General features: G+C 57.9%; 1 protein-coding gene across 1 annotated transcript; it reads left to right on the forward strand.

Annotated features, from left to right (window-relative positions):
- Nucleotides 1–1,233: 1,233 nt before the first annotated feature.
- On the forward strand, nt 1,234–15,025 carry PIWIL2 (piwi like RNA-mediated gene silencing 2). Its single transcript, XM_041720617.2, has 21 exons — nt 1,234–1,397; nt 1,486–1,594; nt 1,894–2,062; nt 2,138–2,248; nt 2,692–2,809; nt 2,896–3,017; nt 3,124–3,204; nt 3,387–3,500; nt 3,603–3,791; nt 3,965–4,049; nt 4,167–4,253; nt 4,336–4,476; nt 4,556–4,669; nt 5,966–6,154; nt 8,206–8,307; nt 8,385–8,504; nt 9,730–9,818; nt 10,070–10,175; nt 11,020–11,273; nt 12,110–12,217; nt 14,210–15,025. Exons 1-21 carry the CDS (start codon nt 1,371–1,373, stop codon nt 14,364–14,366), a joined length of 2,592 nt encoding a protein of 863 aa, XP_041576551.2. The 5' UTR covers nt 1,234–1,370; the 3' UTR covers nt 14,367–15,025.
- The last annotated feature ends 2,357 nt before the right edge of the window (nt 15,026–17,382 follow it).

The raw sequence follows: 17,382 nt of genomic DNA on the forward strand, positions 1-17,382 counted from the left end.
CATTCCATGGGTCCCACCCTGTGGATCCCATGGATCCCATCCCATGGATCCCATCCCACAGATCCCATCCCATCCCATGGATCCCACCCCATGGATCCCATCCCATCCCATCCCATTCCATGGATCCCATCCCATCCCATGGATCCCATCCCATCCCACGGATCCCATCCCACGGATCCCATCCCATCCCATCCCATCCCATCCCATCCCATCCCATCCCATCCCATCCCATCCCATCCCATCCCATCCCATCCCATCCCATCCCATCCCATCCCATCCCATCCCATCCCATCCCATCCCATCCCATCCCATCCCATCCCATCCCACCCCCACCTTCCTGCCCCATTTTACCTCTCCAATTCCATCTCATTCCCCCTCCCGCCCCATTGCATCCTTCCCTTCTCACTCCATCCCATTTTACCCCCAAATTCCACTTTAACCCTTTCCTGCCTGTCCCATATTTCCCCTTTTCCTACCCCATCCCATTTTACCCCCAAACTCAATTTTAACCCTTTCCTGCCCATCTTATATTGCCACCGTTCCCACCCCATCCCATTTTACCCCCAAATCCCACCCCAACCCTCCCCTTCCCATCCCATTTCACCCTCCAATGCCACCCCATCCCATTTTACCCCCCAAATTCCATATTAACCCTTTCCTGCCCATCCCACATTGCCCCCAAATTCCACCTTAACCCTTTCCTGCCCATCCCATATCGCCCCCAAATTCCACTTTAACTCTTTCCTGCCCATCCCATATTTTCCCCCGTTCCCACCCCATCCCATTTTACCCCCAAATCCCACCCCAACCCTCCCCTGCCCGCCCCATTTCACCCCCCAATCCCATATCCCCACCCCTTCTCGCCCCCCATCGCTTCTGCCTTTCCTCCCGTCTATTTTGCATAACCCCGCCCACCCTCCCACTGACCACGCCCCCTTTCCCACTCCCGCCCTTTCGGGGGGCGGGAGGGGCTCGCGGCGTGGGCGTGTCCTCAGCGGCGGCCAATCAGCGCCGCGTCCGCGCGCGGGGCGGGGCGGCGCGTGCGCAGAGGGCGGCGGCGGCGGCGTGGCGGCGGCTGAGGGAGCGCCTCGACGGGGCGGCCCCGGACCCGCCGCACCGGGACCCGCCGGCCCCGGCCGCGAACCCGCCGGCCCGGGACCCGCCGGACACGGACCCGCAGGACACGGACACGGCCATGGACCCGCCGCGGCCCTTCCGCACGCCCGGGCGCGCCATCACCGCCGCGGCCCGGGGGCTCCGCGGGCTCCGCGGGCTCGCCGCCTTCTCCCCCCGGCTGCCCTCACCCGGTCCCGCCCAGCCCCAAGAGGCGGCGTCGCCGCTGCCCGCGCTGTTCCGCGGGCTGGGCCTGCATGAGCGGCCTCTGGAGAGGCCCCTGGGTGGGTGCCGGTGCTGAGGGGATGCTGAGGGGGTGCTGAGGGTCGGGCGGGCCCCGCTGTGCCGCTCACGGTGGTGCTGCTCCCGCAGGCCGCGGCGGCGGTGCTGGCGATAGGAAGGCTGTGGTACCGCCCGGCCCGGTGCAGCAGAAGGAGGAGGATGAGGGGACAGCGCTGGCGGCGCTCCCCACGCGTGGGCAGTGAGTCTCCCACACCCCTGAACCCTCAGCGCCCACCCTCCTCCGGCTCCTCCATCCATCTTTCCTATCCCCTCCTGTCTTCTGCCCCTATTCCTTCTCCCCTTCCATCCCCCTGCCCCATATATCCGCCCTATTCCCTCTGTCCCCCCACCTCCCCTGTCCCTCCTATCCCTTTATCCCAAAACTCGGGTGTTTTGAGCCCCCAGGCTGCTGGGGAAACAGGAGCAGGGAGGTTTTTGGGGGGTTTCGGGCTCGTCGCTGGGGGGTTTGCAGCCAGGCCACCCCCAGTGTGTCCCCAGCGTGTGCCAGGGCTCACCGCAGCCCGCCCTGGGGACGCAGGATCCTGTGGAAAGGCAGAGGGGCCGCGCTGCCCACCCAGCCTGGACGAGCCTCCCCGTGCCCACCCAGCCCCCAGCCCTGCCCGGTGCCCGTGCCCGCCCCGGAGAGCCCCTCAGCTGCTGCCAGGCCGTAAGTGATGGCCCCAGCCCCCCGTTCTGGGCTCCGGGTGCTGCTGGGTCGCTGCTGAGCCCCTGTCCCCCGCAGGGCGCAGGGCACCAAGGCGGTGGTGAAGGGAACCACCGTCCGCGTGGGGCTGAACTTTGTGAAGATCCACTGCCAGAACGAAGCTGTCTACCAGTACCACGTCACCTTCAGGTGATAACGGGGGACTGGGGTCCCCCACAGCCCCTCGAGGGTCCCCCACAGCCCCTCGAGGATTGGCAGAGCCTCTGTGTCCCCATGAGGTGGAGCGACCCCAGCACATCGGAGAGCTCTGGGCAGGGAGAGGGATGGGGGGCCCCATCCCATCTCACAGATCCCATCCCATGGATCCCATTCCACCCAATCCATGGATCCCATCCCATCCCATCCCATCCCATCCCATCCCACAGATCCCATCCCACTGATCCCATCCCATGCCACTGATACCACCCCATGGATCCCATCCTATCCCATCCCATTCCATGGGTCCCACCCCGTGAATCCCATCCCATCCCATGGATCCCTCATGGGTTTTTGCCCTCATGGGGGATTTTTGGGGGGGCTGAGTGAGGTCTGGGGGAGGCAGAGGAGGGAGAAAAGCCCCTGTGTGCCCCCAGCCCCGAGGTGGAGTGCAAGGCTGCCCGCTTTGCCATGGTGAAGGAGCAGCGCGCCGTGACCGGGGACGTGATTGCCTTCGACGGCTCCATCCTCTTCCTGCCCATCCAGATCCCCAAGGTAAGGGGTACGGGGGGTCTCCCCAGCTTTGGGGGTACAGGGGTGCGCCTGTTTTGGTTGGGAGAACCCCTCTGGCCCTGCCAAAGGTCAGCCTGAAGGCTCAGAGGAACAGCGACGGGCAGGAGATCATCATCAGCATCCAGATGACCAAAATCCTGGAGCCCAGCTCGGATCTCTGCATCCCCTTTTACAACGTGGTGTTCCGCAGGTGAGGGACCACAGAGACCCTCCCCGAGCTCCAGGAGGAGACCCCTTTCCTCCTCCTCCCTGTCAGTCCTCACCCAGCCCTACTTTCCCTGCTTTTCCTTCCTTAGAGTGATGAAAATCTTAAATATGAGCTTGGTTGGGAGAAATTTCTTTGAGCCTGCCCAGGCCACCACCCTGCAGAAATACAGGTGGGTGCTGGCACTTTGCCTTCCCACAGGATCATCCTCGTTTCCCTGGAAACTGGGAAGTGTTCCCAGGTCAGCCTGACTTTGGAGTGGCTTGTTTTGAGAAGCTGGGGAATGAATCGCTGAGTTTTGGGAGTTGCTTGGCTGCTCTGAGTTAAGCCAGGCCTCTTTCCCTCTGGACACAGCCTCCATATCTGGCCGGGCTACGCCGTCAGCATCGGGAGGAAGGACGGGGGGCTCTTCCTCATGGTGGACGCCATCCACAAGATCATCCGCAGCGAGTCCGTGCTGAGCATGATGTGAGGAAAGCAACGAACCCCCCAGAGCTGCGGGGGACGAGGGTGCTGCAGGAGGTGGGGTGACACAGGGGGGAGCATTCCGTGCCTCTCCTCTTTTCCCAGGCAAACCATCCACTCGCAGAGCCAGAGGACGTTCCAGGACGAGTGCATCAAGCAGCTGGTGGGGAGCGTGGTCATGACTCGCTACAACAACCGCACTTACCGCGTGGACGACATCGACTGGGACAAGACCCCCAGGGACACTTTCACCCTGGCCAGCGGGCAGGAGATCACCTTTGTGGACTACTACAGGTGAGGAGGAGCTGCTGGATCACCCCCTGGGCATGGGCTGATGCCAGTTTGGGGGGAGTGGGAGCGGGAGCAGGGAGGTTTTGCTGCCCACGGAGGGGGTTTGGGGCTGGGTGTTCTGCAAGATCCGTCCCAAAGCGAAATTCCAGGAGTGTGTGATAATGTTTTTTTTCCAGGAAGACCCACGGGATCACCATCAGGGAGCTGGACCAGCCTCTACTCGTCCACAAGCCCAAGGAGAAACAGATGCCAGAGGGGAGGGTGAGTGGGCATGGAGATCCACGGGCTGCTCTGGCCTCCTGCAGCCCCCGGGCAGAGCAGGTATTCCCAGCTATTCCCAGCCCCTGGAATGCTGAGGGTGCCTGTTCCTCCCTGCAGCGCCAGCTGAAGATGGTGCTGCTGGTGCCAGAGCTGACCTTCCTCACCGGCCTCTCCGACCTCCGCAAGAACAGCCGGATGCCGAAGGTCAGAGCCCGTCTCGTGCCCTGCTCCCGCTTTTCCCGAGGCTGGGGGAGCCCTCCCTGACCTCTGGGTGTTGCTGGTTCAGGAGGTGACGTGGGAGATGATGCAGAACCCCCAGCAGCACTACCAGCGCCTCGCCGGCCTCCTGCGCCGCATCCGCGACAGCGCCGAGGCGTCCCGGGAGCTGGAGCGCTGGGGGCTGCTCCTGGACACGGATATCCACAGGGTAAGGCCTGCGGGGCTCCCGGCCTCCCCCTGGCTGCCAGGGCACTGGGGGCAGCTCTGGAGATTCCCACTCTGCCCAGACCCAGGGTCACATCCTGCCCGCGGAGAGGATCAACCTCCGGCACCGCTCCTTCCTTCCCGCCGAGGAGCTGGGCTGGCACCGCGAGGTGACGAAGGAGGTGCCCATCGCCGTGGTGAGCAGAGCCTGCCCCGCTGGGGGAAGCTGGGATGGGTTTTCCTGAGCGCTGGCCCTGTGGCCGAGCTGCTTCCAGCACAAACCCTGCCCTTGTTTGTGTTGGATGTGAGCTCCAGCCTGTTTTTGCCCAAGGAGTTGGAGGTATGTGGCTGTGCTGTGCTTTCCCACCTCGTCCCAGGGTGGAGGGAGCCTTTCACAGGCAGGACCTGGATGGAATTCAATCCACATTTCTCTTGGGTCATTTCCCCCTCCCAAATTCCCCTCTGTTTTCCAAATTTCTCTTGGGCACTTTCCCTCTCCCAGATTCCCCTCTGTGCTCCACGTTTCTCTTGGGCACTTTTCCTCTCCCAAATTCCCCTCTGTGCTCCAGGTTTTTCTTGGGTCACTTTCCCCCTCCCAGATTCCCCTCTGTGCTATAGGTTCCTTTTGGGCCACTTTCCCTCTCCCAAATTCCCCTCTGTGCTCCAGGTTTTTCTTGGGTCACTTTCCCTCTCCCAAGTTCCCTGCTGTGCTCCAGGTTCCTCTAGGCCCAAATTTCCTCTCCCAAATTCCCCTCTGTGCTCCAGATTTCCTTTGGGCGCTTTCTTTCTCCCAAATTCCCCTCTGTGCTGCAAATTTCTCTTGGGCCACTTTCCTTCTCCCAAATTCTCTGTGCTGCAGGTTCCTCTTTGCCCAAATTCCCTCTCCCAGATTTTCATCTCCCAAATTCCCCTCTGTGCTCCAGGTTCCTCTTGGGCCACTTTCTCCCTCACAGATTTCCCTCTCCCAAATTCCGCCCTGTGCTCCAGGTTCCTCTTGGGCCGCTTTCTCTCTCACAGATTTCCCTCTCCCAAATTCCCCTCTGTGCTCCAAATTTCTCTAGGGTCACTTTCCCTCTCCCAAACTCCCCTCTGTGCTCCACGTTTCTCTTGGGCACTTTCCCTCTCCCAAATTCCCCTCTGTGCTCCAGGTTTCTCTTAGGTCACTTTCCCTCTCCCAAATTCCCCTCTCCCAAGCTCCCTGCTGTGCTCCAGGTTCCTCTAGGCCCAGTTTTGCTCTCCCAAATTCCTCTCTGTGTTCCAAATTTCTCTAGGGTCACTTTCCTTCTCCCAAATTCTCTGTGCTGCAGGTTCCTCTTGGGTCACTTTCCTTCTCCCAAATTCTCTGTGCTCCAGGTTCCTCCAGGCCCAGTTTTCCTCTCCCAAATTCCCCCCTGTGCTCCGTAGCTGTCTCCTCTCCCAGCCAGGGATGTGCTGCGTGGATTGGGAGCCGCAGGAAGGCCCCCAACCCCGGCCTGTGCTGGCTTTCCTCCCAGATCTCCATCAGCTCCTGGCTCCTGGTGTATCCCAAGCGGCTGCAGCCGCTGGCCAAGGAGCTGCTGGCAGCCATGAGGAGCAGCTGTGGGGCCATGGGAATGCAGGTGGGGCACCCCTCGCTGCAGGAGCTGCGGGACGACCGCATCGAGACCTACGTCAGGGCCATCCAGGGCTCCCTGGGCAGCCAGGTGAGGAGAGGGACATCCCTGGGGGTGTTTGGGCAGCCAGGTGAGGAGAGGGACATCCCTGGGGGTGTTTGGGATGTGGCATGGAGTTCACATCAGGCCATCCAGGGCTCCCTGGGCAGCCAGGTGAGGAGAGGGACATCCCTGGGGGTGTTTGGGCAGCCAGGTGAGGAGAGGGACACCCCTGGGGGTGTTTGGGTAGCCAGGTGAGGAGTGAGAACATCCCTGGGGGTGTTTGGGTAGCCAGGTGAGGAGTGGGGACATCCCTGGGGATGTTTGGGAAGTGGGAGCCCATGTCAGGTTCATCCAGGGCTCTTTGGGCAGCCAGGTGAGGAGTGAGAACATCCCTGGGGGTCTTTGGGCAGCCAGGTGAGGAGCAGGAACATCCCTGGGGGTGTTTGGGAAGTGGCATGGAGCTCACATCAGGCCATCCAGGGCTCCCTGGGCAGCCAGGTGAGGAGAGGGACACCCCTGGGGATCTTTGGGCAGCCAGGTGAGGAGTGGGGACATCCCCGGGGATGTTTGGGCAGCCAGGTGAGGAGCAGGAACATCCCCGGGGATGTTTGGGCAGCCAGGTGAGGAGCAGGAACATCCCTGGGGATGTTTGGGCAGCCAGGTGAGGAGAGGGGACATCCCTGGGGGTGTTTGGGCAGCCAGGTGAGGAGAGGGGACATCCCTGGGGGTCTGTGGGCAGCCAGGTGAGGAGAGGGGAACATCCCCGAGGATGTTTGGGCAGCCAGGTGAGGAGAGGGGACATCCCTGGGGATGTTTGGGCAGCCAGGTGAGGAGCAGGAACATCCCTGGGGGTGTTTGGGCAGCCAGGTGAGGAGAGGGGACATCCCTGGGGATGTTTGGGAAGTGGGATGGAACCCATCTCAGGATCATCCAGGGCTTTTTGGGAAGTCAAGTGAGGAGTGGGGACATCCCTGGGGGTGTTTGGGCAGCCAGGTGAGGAGTGGGGACATCCCTGGGGATGTTTGGGCAGCCAGGTGAGGAGAGGGAACATCCCTGGGGGTATTTGGGAAGTGGGAGCCCATGTCAGGTTCATCCAGGGCTCTTTGGGCAGCCAGGTGAGGAGAGGGAACATCCCTGGGGATCTTTGGGAAGTGGCATGGAGCCCATCTCAGGATCATCCAGGGCTTTTTGGGAAGTCAAGTGAGGAGTGGGGACATCCCTGGGGATGTTTGGGCAGCCAGGTGAGGAGTGGGAACATCCCTGGGGGTGTTTGGGAAGTGGCATGGAGCTCACATCAGGCCATCCAGGGCTCCCTGGGCAGCCAGGTGAGGAGCGGGACACACCTGGGGGTGTTTGGGCAGCCAGGTGAGGAGCAGGAACATCCCTGGGGGTGTTTGGGCAGCCAGGTGAGGAGAGGGACACCCCTGGGGGTGCTTGGGAAGTGAAATGGAACCCATCTCAGGATCATCTAGAGCTTTTTGGGCAGCCAGGTGAGGAGAGGGACATCCCTGGGGGTCTTTGGGAAGTGGCATGGAGCCCATCTCAGGATCATCCAGGGCTTTTTGGGAAGTCAAGTGAGGAGAGGGGACATCCCTGGGGGTGTTTGGGCAGCCAGGTGAGGAGTGGGAACATCCCTGGGGGTGTTTGGGCAGCCAGGTGAGGAGTGGGGACATCCCTGGGGATGTTTGGGCAGCCAGGTGAGGAGCAGCAACATCCCTGGGGATGTTTGGGCAGCCAGGTGAGGAGTGGGACACCCCTGGGGGATCACTGGAAAGCACCTGGGGGTCTCAACCTGCAGAAGAAGAGGCTCAAGGGGACCTTATTTTTCCCTAAAAATCCATGACAGGAGTGTGAGGTCAGGTGGGGTTGGGAGCAAAGGACAGGACGAGAGGGAACGGCCTCGAGCTGTGCCAGGGGAGGCTCAGCTTAGACACCAGGAGGAATTTTTTAACTTTTTCATGGAAAAGGGTGGTTAAACACAGGGATGGGCTGCTTAGGGGGGCAGCGTGGATGTAGCACGTGGGTTGTTGGTGACTTGGGTTTGACTCAGCGCTCCAGGAGGGCTTTTCCAAGCTGAACAATTCCGTTTTTCCCCTCAGGACAAGGTGCAGCTCCTCCTGTGCATCATCCCTGGCGGCCGGGACGACGTCTACGGGGCCATCAAGAAGCTTTGCTGCGTGCAGACCCCTGTGCCCTCCCAGGTGGGCTGGGACCCCCATTCCTGGGAATCCAGGGCTGTCTCCAGCCTCACTTTTCCCTGTGTTTTCCCTCCCCACAGGTCATCAGCGCCCAGTCCCTCACGGGCCATCCTGGCAAGATCAGGAGCGTGGTGCAGAAGGTTCTGCTGCAGATGAACTGCAAGCTGGGCGGGCAGCTCTGGGGGGTTGATATCCCACTGGTAAGACAGGAAAACCCCGGGAAGAGCCTTGGGATGAGCCTGGAAGCTCTGGAGGGGCCGGGTTGTTGTGGAGGAGTTGGGTTATTGTGAGCACAGGATGGATGAAGCAGCTGGAGAATCGGGGTTGGCTTCTCTTGGGTGCCTTGGAGCTGGAGGGATCCAAGCCTGGAGGTGTCTGACTTATCCCTAAATCCCACCCTGGGTGTTTTTGTCCCTTCCAGAAGCAGCTGAGGGTTGTTGGCATGGCTGTGATCCCTAAATCCCACCTTTTTTCCTCTCCAGAAGCAGCTGATGGTCCTGGTCATGGACATAATCCCTAAATCCCTGGAGACCTTTTTTCCTGTCTCCAGAAACAGCTGATGATCATGGGCATGGATAAAATCCCTAAATCCCACCTTTTTTCCTGTCTCCAGAAGCAGCTGATGGTCGTGGCATGGACATTTTCCCTAAATCCCATCTCTGTTTTCTGCTCCATTCTCCCTAAATCCCACCTCTGTTCCCCTCTCCAGAAGGAGCTGATTATTGTGGGCATGGACATTATCCCTAAATCCCTGGAGACCTTTTTTCCTGTCTCCAGAAACACCTGATGGTCGTGGGCATGGACATTTTCCCTAAATCCTACCTTTTTTCCTGCTCCAGAAGCAGCTGATGGTCATGGCATGGACATTTTCCCTAAATCCCATCTCTGTTTTCTGCTCCATTCTCCCTAAATCCCACCTCTGTTCCTATGTCCAGAAGGAGCTGATTATTGTGGGCATGGACATTATCCCTAAATCCCTGGAGACCTTTTTTCCTGTCTCCAGAAACAGCTGGTGGTCCTGGTCATGGACATTTTCCCTAAATCCCACCTTTTTTCCTGCTCCAAAAGCAGCTGATTGTGGTGGACATGGATATAATCCCTAAATCCCACCTTTCTTCCCGTCTCCAAAAGCAGTTGATGGTCATGGCATGGATATAATCCCTAAATCCCACCTCTGTTCCCCTTCCTGATTGTCGTGGACATGGATATAATCCCTAAATCCCAGCTTTTTCCCTCTCCAGAAGCAGCTGATGGTCCTGGTCATGGACATAATCCCTAAATCCCACTTTTTTTTCTGCTCCAGGAACAGCTGATGATCATGGGCATGGACATAATCCCTGAATCCCACTTTTTTCCCTCTCCAGAAGCAGCTGATGGTCCTGGTCACGGATATAATCCCTAAATCCCACCTTTTTCCCTCTGCAGAAGCAGCTGATGGTGGTGGGCATGGACGTCCACCACAGCAGGAGCATGGGGATGCGCTCTGTCGTCGGCTTCGTGGCCAGCATGAACCCGTACGTGGCTTCCTGGCGAAGTGGGGGAAGTTTTCCTGCTCTGCCCTGGCAATTTTCAGGATTTCCCACCCCAAAACCCCTTTTTCCTCGGCCGGGAGGGGGGTGAGGGTGCTGCTGTCCCCGAGCTGGGTGTGGGGAAGGGGCTGGGAATGCTGAGCCAGGGCTGCTTTGGGCTTGCACAAGACCTCGGGGGGATTTTTCCTGGTGCTGGGGGGGCTCCTCCAGGCTGCTCATTCCCTTTCCATCCCCAGCATCCTCACCAAGTGGTACTCCAGGGTGGTTTTCCAGATGCCCCACCAGGAAATCGCCGACAGCCTCCGCCTCTGCCTCTCCCAAGCCCTCAAGCGTTTCTACGAGGTGAGGCCAGCCAAAACCACCCTCCTGTGGCTCCACATTCCCCCAAAACAAGGGGAAAACCTCCCAAACTTCCAGCCTGGGAGGAGCCAACCTTCCCTGGCAGCCTTTGGACTGGATGTGGAGCTGGGACAGCTCGTCCTTATCTGTTTGCTCAGAGGGAAGTGCCACGTTTCAGCTCCCAGAGGCCTGTCCCTTGTCCCCAGCGTGAGAAAAGCAGCCTGGGACAGGGCAGAGGGCAGGGAAAATCCCAGCCTCATCCCTGGAGGTGTCCAAGGCCAGCCTGGGATAGTGGAAGGTTCCTTGCCCGTGGCAGGGGTGGGATTGTTCCATCCCCTGGGTGGCTCTGAGGTCCCTTCCAGCCCAAACCGTTCCAGGATTCTTTGATTTTATTTTCTCATCTCTCTGTGGATGCTGCAGGAACAGCCCTGGACACTGGGAATTTGCTGGGAGGGAGGGACAGGGATGGATGGGATGTGGGGAGGGAATTCCTGCCTGGGATGGAATTCCCAGGGAAGCTGCGGCTGCCTCATCCCTGGAAGCATCCAAGGCCAGCTTGGAGCACCCTGGGATAGCGAGAGATCCTTGCCCACGGAATGAGATGATTTTAAGTCTCCTTCCCACCCCAATCAGTCTGGAATTCCGTGATTAATCCAAGCACCTCCCTCCCCAAACCCACCCTGAGCTGCATTTCTGCAGGTGCTCCCTGTGGGTTGAATTCCCAGCTCCATCCCAACGCCCAAACTTCTCCTGAGCAGGAAATATTTTCCCACCTCCCTCAGCTAATCCCTGTGCATGGCAGGGGGAGGTAAAAATGAGCTGATTTTGCCCTTTTTTCCCCCCTCAGCTGAACCACACCCTGCCCATGAAGATCGTGGTGTACAGAGATGGGGTGTCCGACCCCCAGCTGGACACGGTGCTCAAGTACGAGGTGCCCCAGCTCCAGAAGAGCTTCGAAACCTTCCAAAATTACCAGCCCAGCCTCGTGGTCATCGTGGTGCAGAAACAGCTGAGCACCAACTTCTACTGCCTGACAGGAGAGGAGTTGGTGTCCCCTCCCCTGGGCACCGTCATCGACCACAGCATCACCAGCTCGGGCTGGTGAGAGGCAGGGCTGGGGCTGGGGGAGCTGGGATGGGGTAAAAAACACCCTGGGGAGGGATAAAAACCACCCCAAGGGGGAAAAAATAACCTGGGTGTAAACAAAACGGAGGAGAAAATGCCCCAGGGTGGGAAAAAACCCACCCTCGGTGTGAAAAAATGGATGTAAAAGCACCCCAAAGTGTAAAACAACAAAAAAAAAGGTTGTAAAAATAGCCCAAGGTGCAAAAAGAGCCTCAGGGTGCAAAAAGATGCCCAGGGTGACAAATTGTAAAAATAGGCCAAGGTGTTGGAAAGAATCCAGCCCAAGGTGTAAAAAATGATGGGGAAAAGCCCACCCCCCCCCTCCCCAGTTTGCAAGCAAAAGGTTGTAAAAATGCCATGAGGTGTTTTATTGTTTATTGTTTTTACAAAATATCATTTATAGTTTATTGTTTTTTACAAATACCATTTATCGTTTATTGTTTTTACAAAATAAGCGAGTCTGGGGTGTAAAAACACCTCGAGTGCAAAAAAAAATGGTTATAAACCCACCCCAGGGTGCAAAACAAAACCCCAGAGTGAAAGAAAAATGGGGCAAAAACACCCCAGGGTGCAAAAAAAAAATGCAAGTGGAGTGCAAAAATTAAAAAAAAAATGCAAGTGGAATGCAAAAATTAAACCCTTGTGGTTCAAAATCACCATTCTGGGGTGAAAAAAACATTTAATTTTCACCATTCTGGGGTGAAAAAACCAGCCCAGTCTGGGGTTCCCAGCACCCTGAGGTGCAAAAATGATAATTTTGGGGTGGAAAAAAAATGAAAATGGGTTTGTTTTTTTTTTTTTTGTGCTTGCAGGCAGGATTTCTTCCTGCTGGCCCATCACTCCCGGCAGGGCTGCAGCATTCCCACGCGCTACATCTGCATGTGGAACACGGCCAACCTCAGCTCCGAGCACCTCCAGAGGTAAGGGGGGTCCTGCACCCCAAAATCCTGCCTGGGGAATGGGAGAGACCCTCAAAACAGCCAGGGAAAAAGGCAGGAGGCCCTGGGCACCCCAAAATCCTGCCTGGGGAATGCAGGGATCTGAACCTGCCTCCGCCTGTGTTCCCAGGAACCCCAAATCCCGTTTCTCCCTCTTCCAGGGGTGATCTGAACCTGCATTCCCAGGGATCCCAAATCCCAATTCACTCCCTGCCCCAAGGACAGGGACAGCCGGGAGCGGCTTTCAGGAGGGATCTGAACTTGGATCCACCCCCATTCCCAGGAATCCCAAATCCCATTTTTCTGGGATGCCTGAGAGCAGGTTCCAGGAGGAATCTGGACCTGGATCCATCTCCTTTCCTGGAAATCCCAAATCCCATTTCTGCCCAGAACAGGCACAGCTGGGAGCAGGTTCTGGGAGGATCTGGATTCATCCCCTTTCTGGAAATCCCAAATCCCATGTCTCCCTGTTCCAGGAGGGATCTGAACCTGGATCCATCTCATTTCCTGGAAATCCCAAATCCCATTTTTTCCCCCACAACAGGGATAGCTGGGAGCAGGTTCCAGGCAGGATCTGGAGCTGGATCCATCTCCTTTCCTGGAAATCCCAAATCCCATTTCTCCCTGTTCCAGGAGGGATCTGAGCCTGGATCCACCTGCATTGCCAGGAATCCTAAATCCCATTTCTGGGACACCTGAGAGCAGGTTCCAGGAGGAATCTGGGCCTGGATCCATCTCCTTTCCTGGAAATCCCAAATCACACTTCTCCCTCTTCCAGGAGGGATATGAACCCCAATGCTTCTCCTTTCCTGGAAATCCCAAATCCCATTTCTGCCCAGAACAGGGACAGCTGGGAGCAGTTCCTGGGAGGAATCTGGATTCATCCCCTTTCTGGGAAATCCCAAATCCCATTTCTCCCTATTCCAGGAGGGATCTGAGCCTGGATCCATCCCCATTCCCAGGGATCCCAAATCCCATTTTTTCCCCAGGACAGGCACAGCTGGGAGCGGGTTCCAGGCAGGATCTGGACCTGGATCCATCCCCTTTCTGGGAAATCCCAAATCCCATTTTTCCCCAGAACAGGCACAGCTGGGAGCAGGTTCCAGGCGGGATCTGGACCTGGATCCATCCCCTTTCCTGGAAATCTCAAATCCCATTTCTCCCTGTTCCAGGCGGGATCTGGACCTGGATCCATCCCCATTCCCAGGAATCCCAAATCCCATTTTTTCCCCAGGACAGGCACAGCTGGGAGCAGGTTCCAGGTGGGATCTGGACCTGGATCCATCCTCCTTCCCAGGAATCCCAAATCCCATTTCTGTCCAGAACAGGGACCAGCTGGGAGCAGGTTCTGGGAGGGATCTGAACCTGGATCCATCTCCTTTCCTGGAAATTCCAAATCCCATTTCTCCCTCTTCCAGGAGGGATCTGAACCCCAATGCTTCTCCTTTCCTGGAAATCCCAAATCCCATTTCTCCCTGTTCCAGGAGGGATCTGAGCCTGGATCCACCTGCATTCCCAGGAATCCTAAATCCCATTTCTGGGACACCTGAGAGCAGGTTCTGGGAGGGATCTGGACCTGGATCCATCCCCATTCCCAGGAATCCCAAATCCCATTTTTTCCCCAGAACAGGCACAGCTGGGAGCGGGTTCCAGGAGGGATCTGGACCTGGATCCATCCCCTTTCCTGGAAATCCCAAATCCCATTTCTCCCTGTTCCAGGAGAGATCTGAACCTGGATCCATCCCCTTTTCCAGGAATCCCAAATCCCAATTCCCACCCTGTCCCAAGGACAGGCACAGCTGGGAGCAGGTTCCAGGCGGGATCTGGACCTGGATCCATCCCCATTCCCAGGAATCCCAAATCCCATTTTTTCCCCAGAACAGGGACAGCTGGGAGCAGGTTCCAGGCGGGATGTGGACCTGGATCCATCCCCTTTCCCGGAATCCCACATCCCCATTCCCTCCCTGTCCCCAGGCTGACCTTCAAGCTGTGCCACCTCTACTGGAACTGGCCGGGCACCGTGCGCGTCCCTGCGCCCTGCAAGTACGCGCACAAGCTGGCCCTGCTGGTGGGCCAGGTCCTGCACCACGAGCCCAGCGCCCACCTCTGCGAGCAGCTCTTCTTCCTCTAACCTGCCAGGACCCCCAGACCTGGCCCTGCGCTGGGAAACCCGGGATGGAGCTGGGGCTGTGCCCAAAAAACCGGGATGGTGCCCGGAATTCTGCTCCCTGCCCGCTGCTGTTTGCCCCCCGTGCCCAGGGGGTCACCCCAATTCCCAGTTCTGGTGTTAATTTATTCTTTCTGTGTTGATTTTGGGGATGCAGCAGCATCCCGGGGCTGTGGGGTTTTAATTTTGGGAGTTCATCCCCATGGGGGTGAACCCCAAAAGAAAATCCTGCCACTTTCCAGCCCCAAAAATGCTGCTGCTCCCACAGCTCATCCCTATGCAGGTGCTGGATGGAAATCCCAAAAATTTCAGGGTTTTTTCCCACCCCCCTCGAGTTTTTTGCATTTCTACACAGTTTCAAAGTTGGTTTTTTTTTATTTTCCTGGGTTTTTTCAAGCTGCTGTGGAACAAAGCAGCTCCAGTTTGGCCAGTTCTCCCGTCCTTGAGGAGTCGCTGCTTTTCCAAGGAGAATTCTTTGTGGATTCAGGGAAAGGTTGGAGGTTTCACCTATTTTAGGTGCTTTTTTTTTTTGCCTTGCTTGAGCCAGGTTGGAATTCCCTCCTTCTTTTGGCTGTAACCAGGTTTTTTTTTTTTGGTTCATTCCAATAAAATCGTTGCTGGCAGCTGCTCCCTGGTGGATTTTGGGGGGCTGCTGATGGCCTCATCCTGCCCCTCATTCCTGGGGGACCCCAGGGTGGCGCAGGGACCCCGAGGGGGGGTGACAGCAGCCGGGGCTGTCACCTCCTGCCCCGGGTTAATCATTTATTTCTGTTTATTTGCCAACCCCGGCGGACTTTGGCAGCCGTGGCCCAGCCTGGGGTGGGATTTAGGAACAAATCCCGACCCTGGGGGGTGCTGGGCTGAGGTTTTGGGGGTCCCCCAGCTCTGCCTGACCCCATCCAGGAGAATTTTCTATCCCAGCTCTGCTTTTTCCTTATCCTTGGCAGCTCCTTGGCATGGGGAGAGGAGCCGGGATGGTTCTGCCTGGGCCGGGATTTGGCCCCTCTGAGCCCCCCATGGCTTTTCCAGGGGGTTTTTGGGGTCCCCCTGCCCCACCCGAGGGGATGTTTGGCTTTTGGGGTCCCCCCCTGTACCACCTGAGGGGATTTTTGGTGCTGTGACCCCTTGGGAAAAGGTTGAGGGGAATTTTGGGGTCCCCCCACCCCACCCGAGGGGATTTTTGGTGCTGTGACCCCTTGGGAAGGGCTTTGAGGGGGTTTTTGGGGGTCCCCCCACCCCACCCGAGGAGATTTTTGGTGCTGTGACCCCTTGGGAAGGGTTTTGAGGGAGTTTTTGGGGTCCCCCCTGCCCCACCCGAGGGGATGTTTGGTTTTTGGGGTCCCCCCGCCCCACCCGAGGGGATTTTTGGTGCTGTGATCCCTTGGGGATGGATTTCAGGGGGATTTTGGGGTCCCCCCACCCCACTCGAGGAGATTTTTGGTGCTGTGACCCCTGGGGAAAAGGTTGAGGGGATTTTGGGGTCCCCCCACCCCACCTGAGGGGATTTTTGGTGCTGTGACCCCTGGGGATGGGGTTCAGGGGGTTTTTGGGGTCCCCCCCACCCCACCCGAGGGGATTTTTAGTGCTGTGATCCCTTGGGGATGGATTTCAGGGGGATTTTGGGGTCCCCCCACCCCACTCGAGGAGATTTTTGGTGCTGTGACCCCTGGGGAAAAGGTTGAGGGGATTTTGGGGTCCCCCCACCCCACCTGAGGGGATTTTTGGTGCTGTGACCCCTGGGGATGGGGTTCAGGGGGTTTTTGGGGTCCCCCCCACCCCACCCGAGGGGATTTTTAGTGCTGTGACCCCTGGGGAAGGGCTTTGAGGGGGATTTTGGGGTCCCCCCTGCCCCACCCAAGGAGATTTTTGGTGCTGTGACCCCTTGGGAAAAGGTTGAGGGGAATTTTGGGGTCCCCCCACCCCACCTGAGGAGATTTTTGGTGCTGTGACCCCTTGGGAAAAGGTTGAGGGGAATTTTGGGGTCCCCCCACCCCACCCGAGGGGATTTTTGGTGCTGTGACCCCTGGGGGAAGGGCTTTGAGGGGGTTTTTGGGGTCCCAAGGGGCGTTTGGGGTGCACTGTGCCCTAAAAGGTGTTTGGGGAGGTGCCCCAGGGGGTGTGGGGGGATTTTTTGGGGGGCCCTCGGGGGCTCGGTGCCCTCGGGGTGGGTTTTTGGGGGGTCCCGGTGCCCCAGGTGGTGTTTTGGGGTGATCCCAGGGGATGTTTTGGGGCAGTCTGGGGGGTCCCACGTGGGATTTTTGGGGGTCCTCAGTGAGATTTTTTTAGGGGTCCTGGGTGGGATTTTTTGGGGGGTCCTGGATGGGATTTTTTGGGGATCCTGGATGGGATTTTTGAGGGTCCTGGGTGAGACTTCTGCGAGTCCCAGGTGAGATTTTTGGGGGTCTGGGGTGGGATTTTTTAGGGGTTCCCTGGTGGGATTTTTGGGGGTCTCGTGTGAGATTTTTTAGGGGGTCCCATGTGGGATTTTTGGGGGTCCTGGGTGAGATATTTTGGGGTGCCGGGTGGGATATTTTAGGGGGTTCTGAATGGGATTTTTGGGGTGCCGGGTGGCATTTTTGGGGATCCTGGATGGGATTTTTGAGGGGTCCTGGATGGGACTTTTGGGGGTCCCGGGTGCGACTTTTGGGGATCCTGGGTGGGATTTTTGGGGTGCCGGGTGGGATTTTTGGGGATCCTGGATGGGATTTTTGGGGTTCACGGGTGGGATTTTTGGGGTTCATGGGTGAGATTTTTGGGGATCCTGGGTGGGATTTTTGGGAGTCCTGGATGAGATTTTTGGGGGTTCTGAGTGAGACTTTTTGGGGATCCTGGGTGGGATTTTTGGGGGTTCTGAGTGAGATTTTTGGGGGTTCCCGGTGCGATTTTTGGGGGTTCCCGGTGCGATTTTTGGGGTCCCGGGTGGGATTTTTGGGGGTTCTGAGTGAGATTTTTTGGGGGCTCCTGTTCATTTTTTGGGGAT

This window comes from Taeniopygia guttata, chromosome 22, assembly GCF_048771995.1.
Source record: "Taeniopygia guttata chromosome 22, bTaeGut7.mat, whole genome shotgun sequence".
Taxonomy (NCBI): Eukaryota; Metazoa; Chordata; class Aves; order Passeriformes; family Estrildidae; genus Taeniopygia; species Taeniopygia guttata.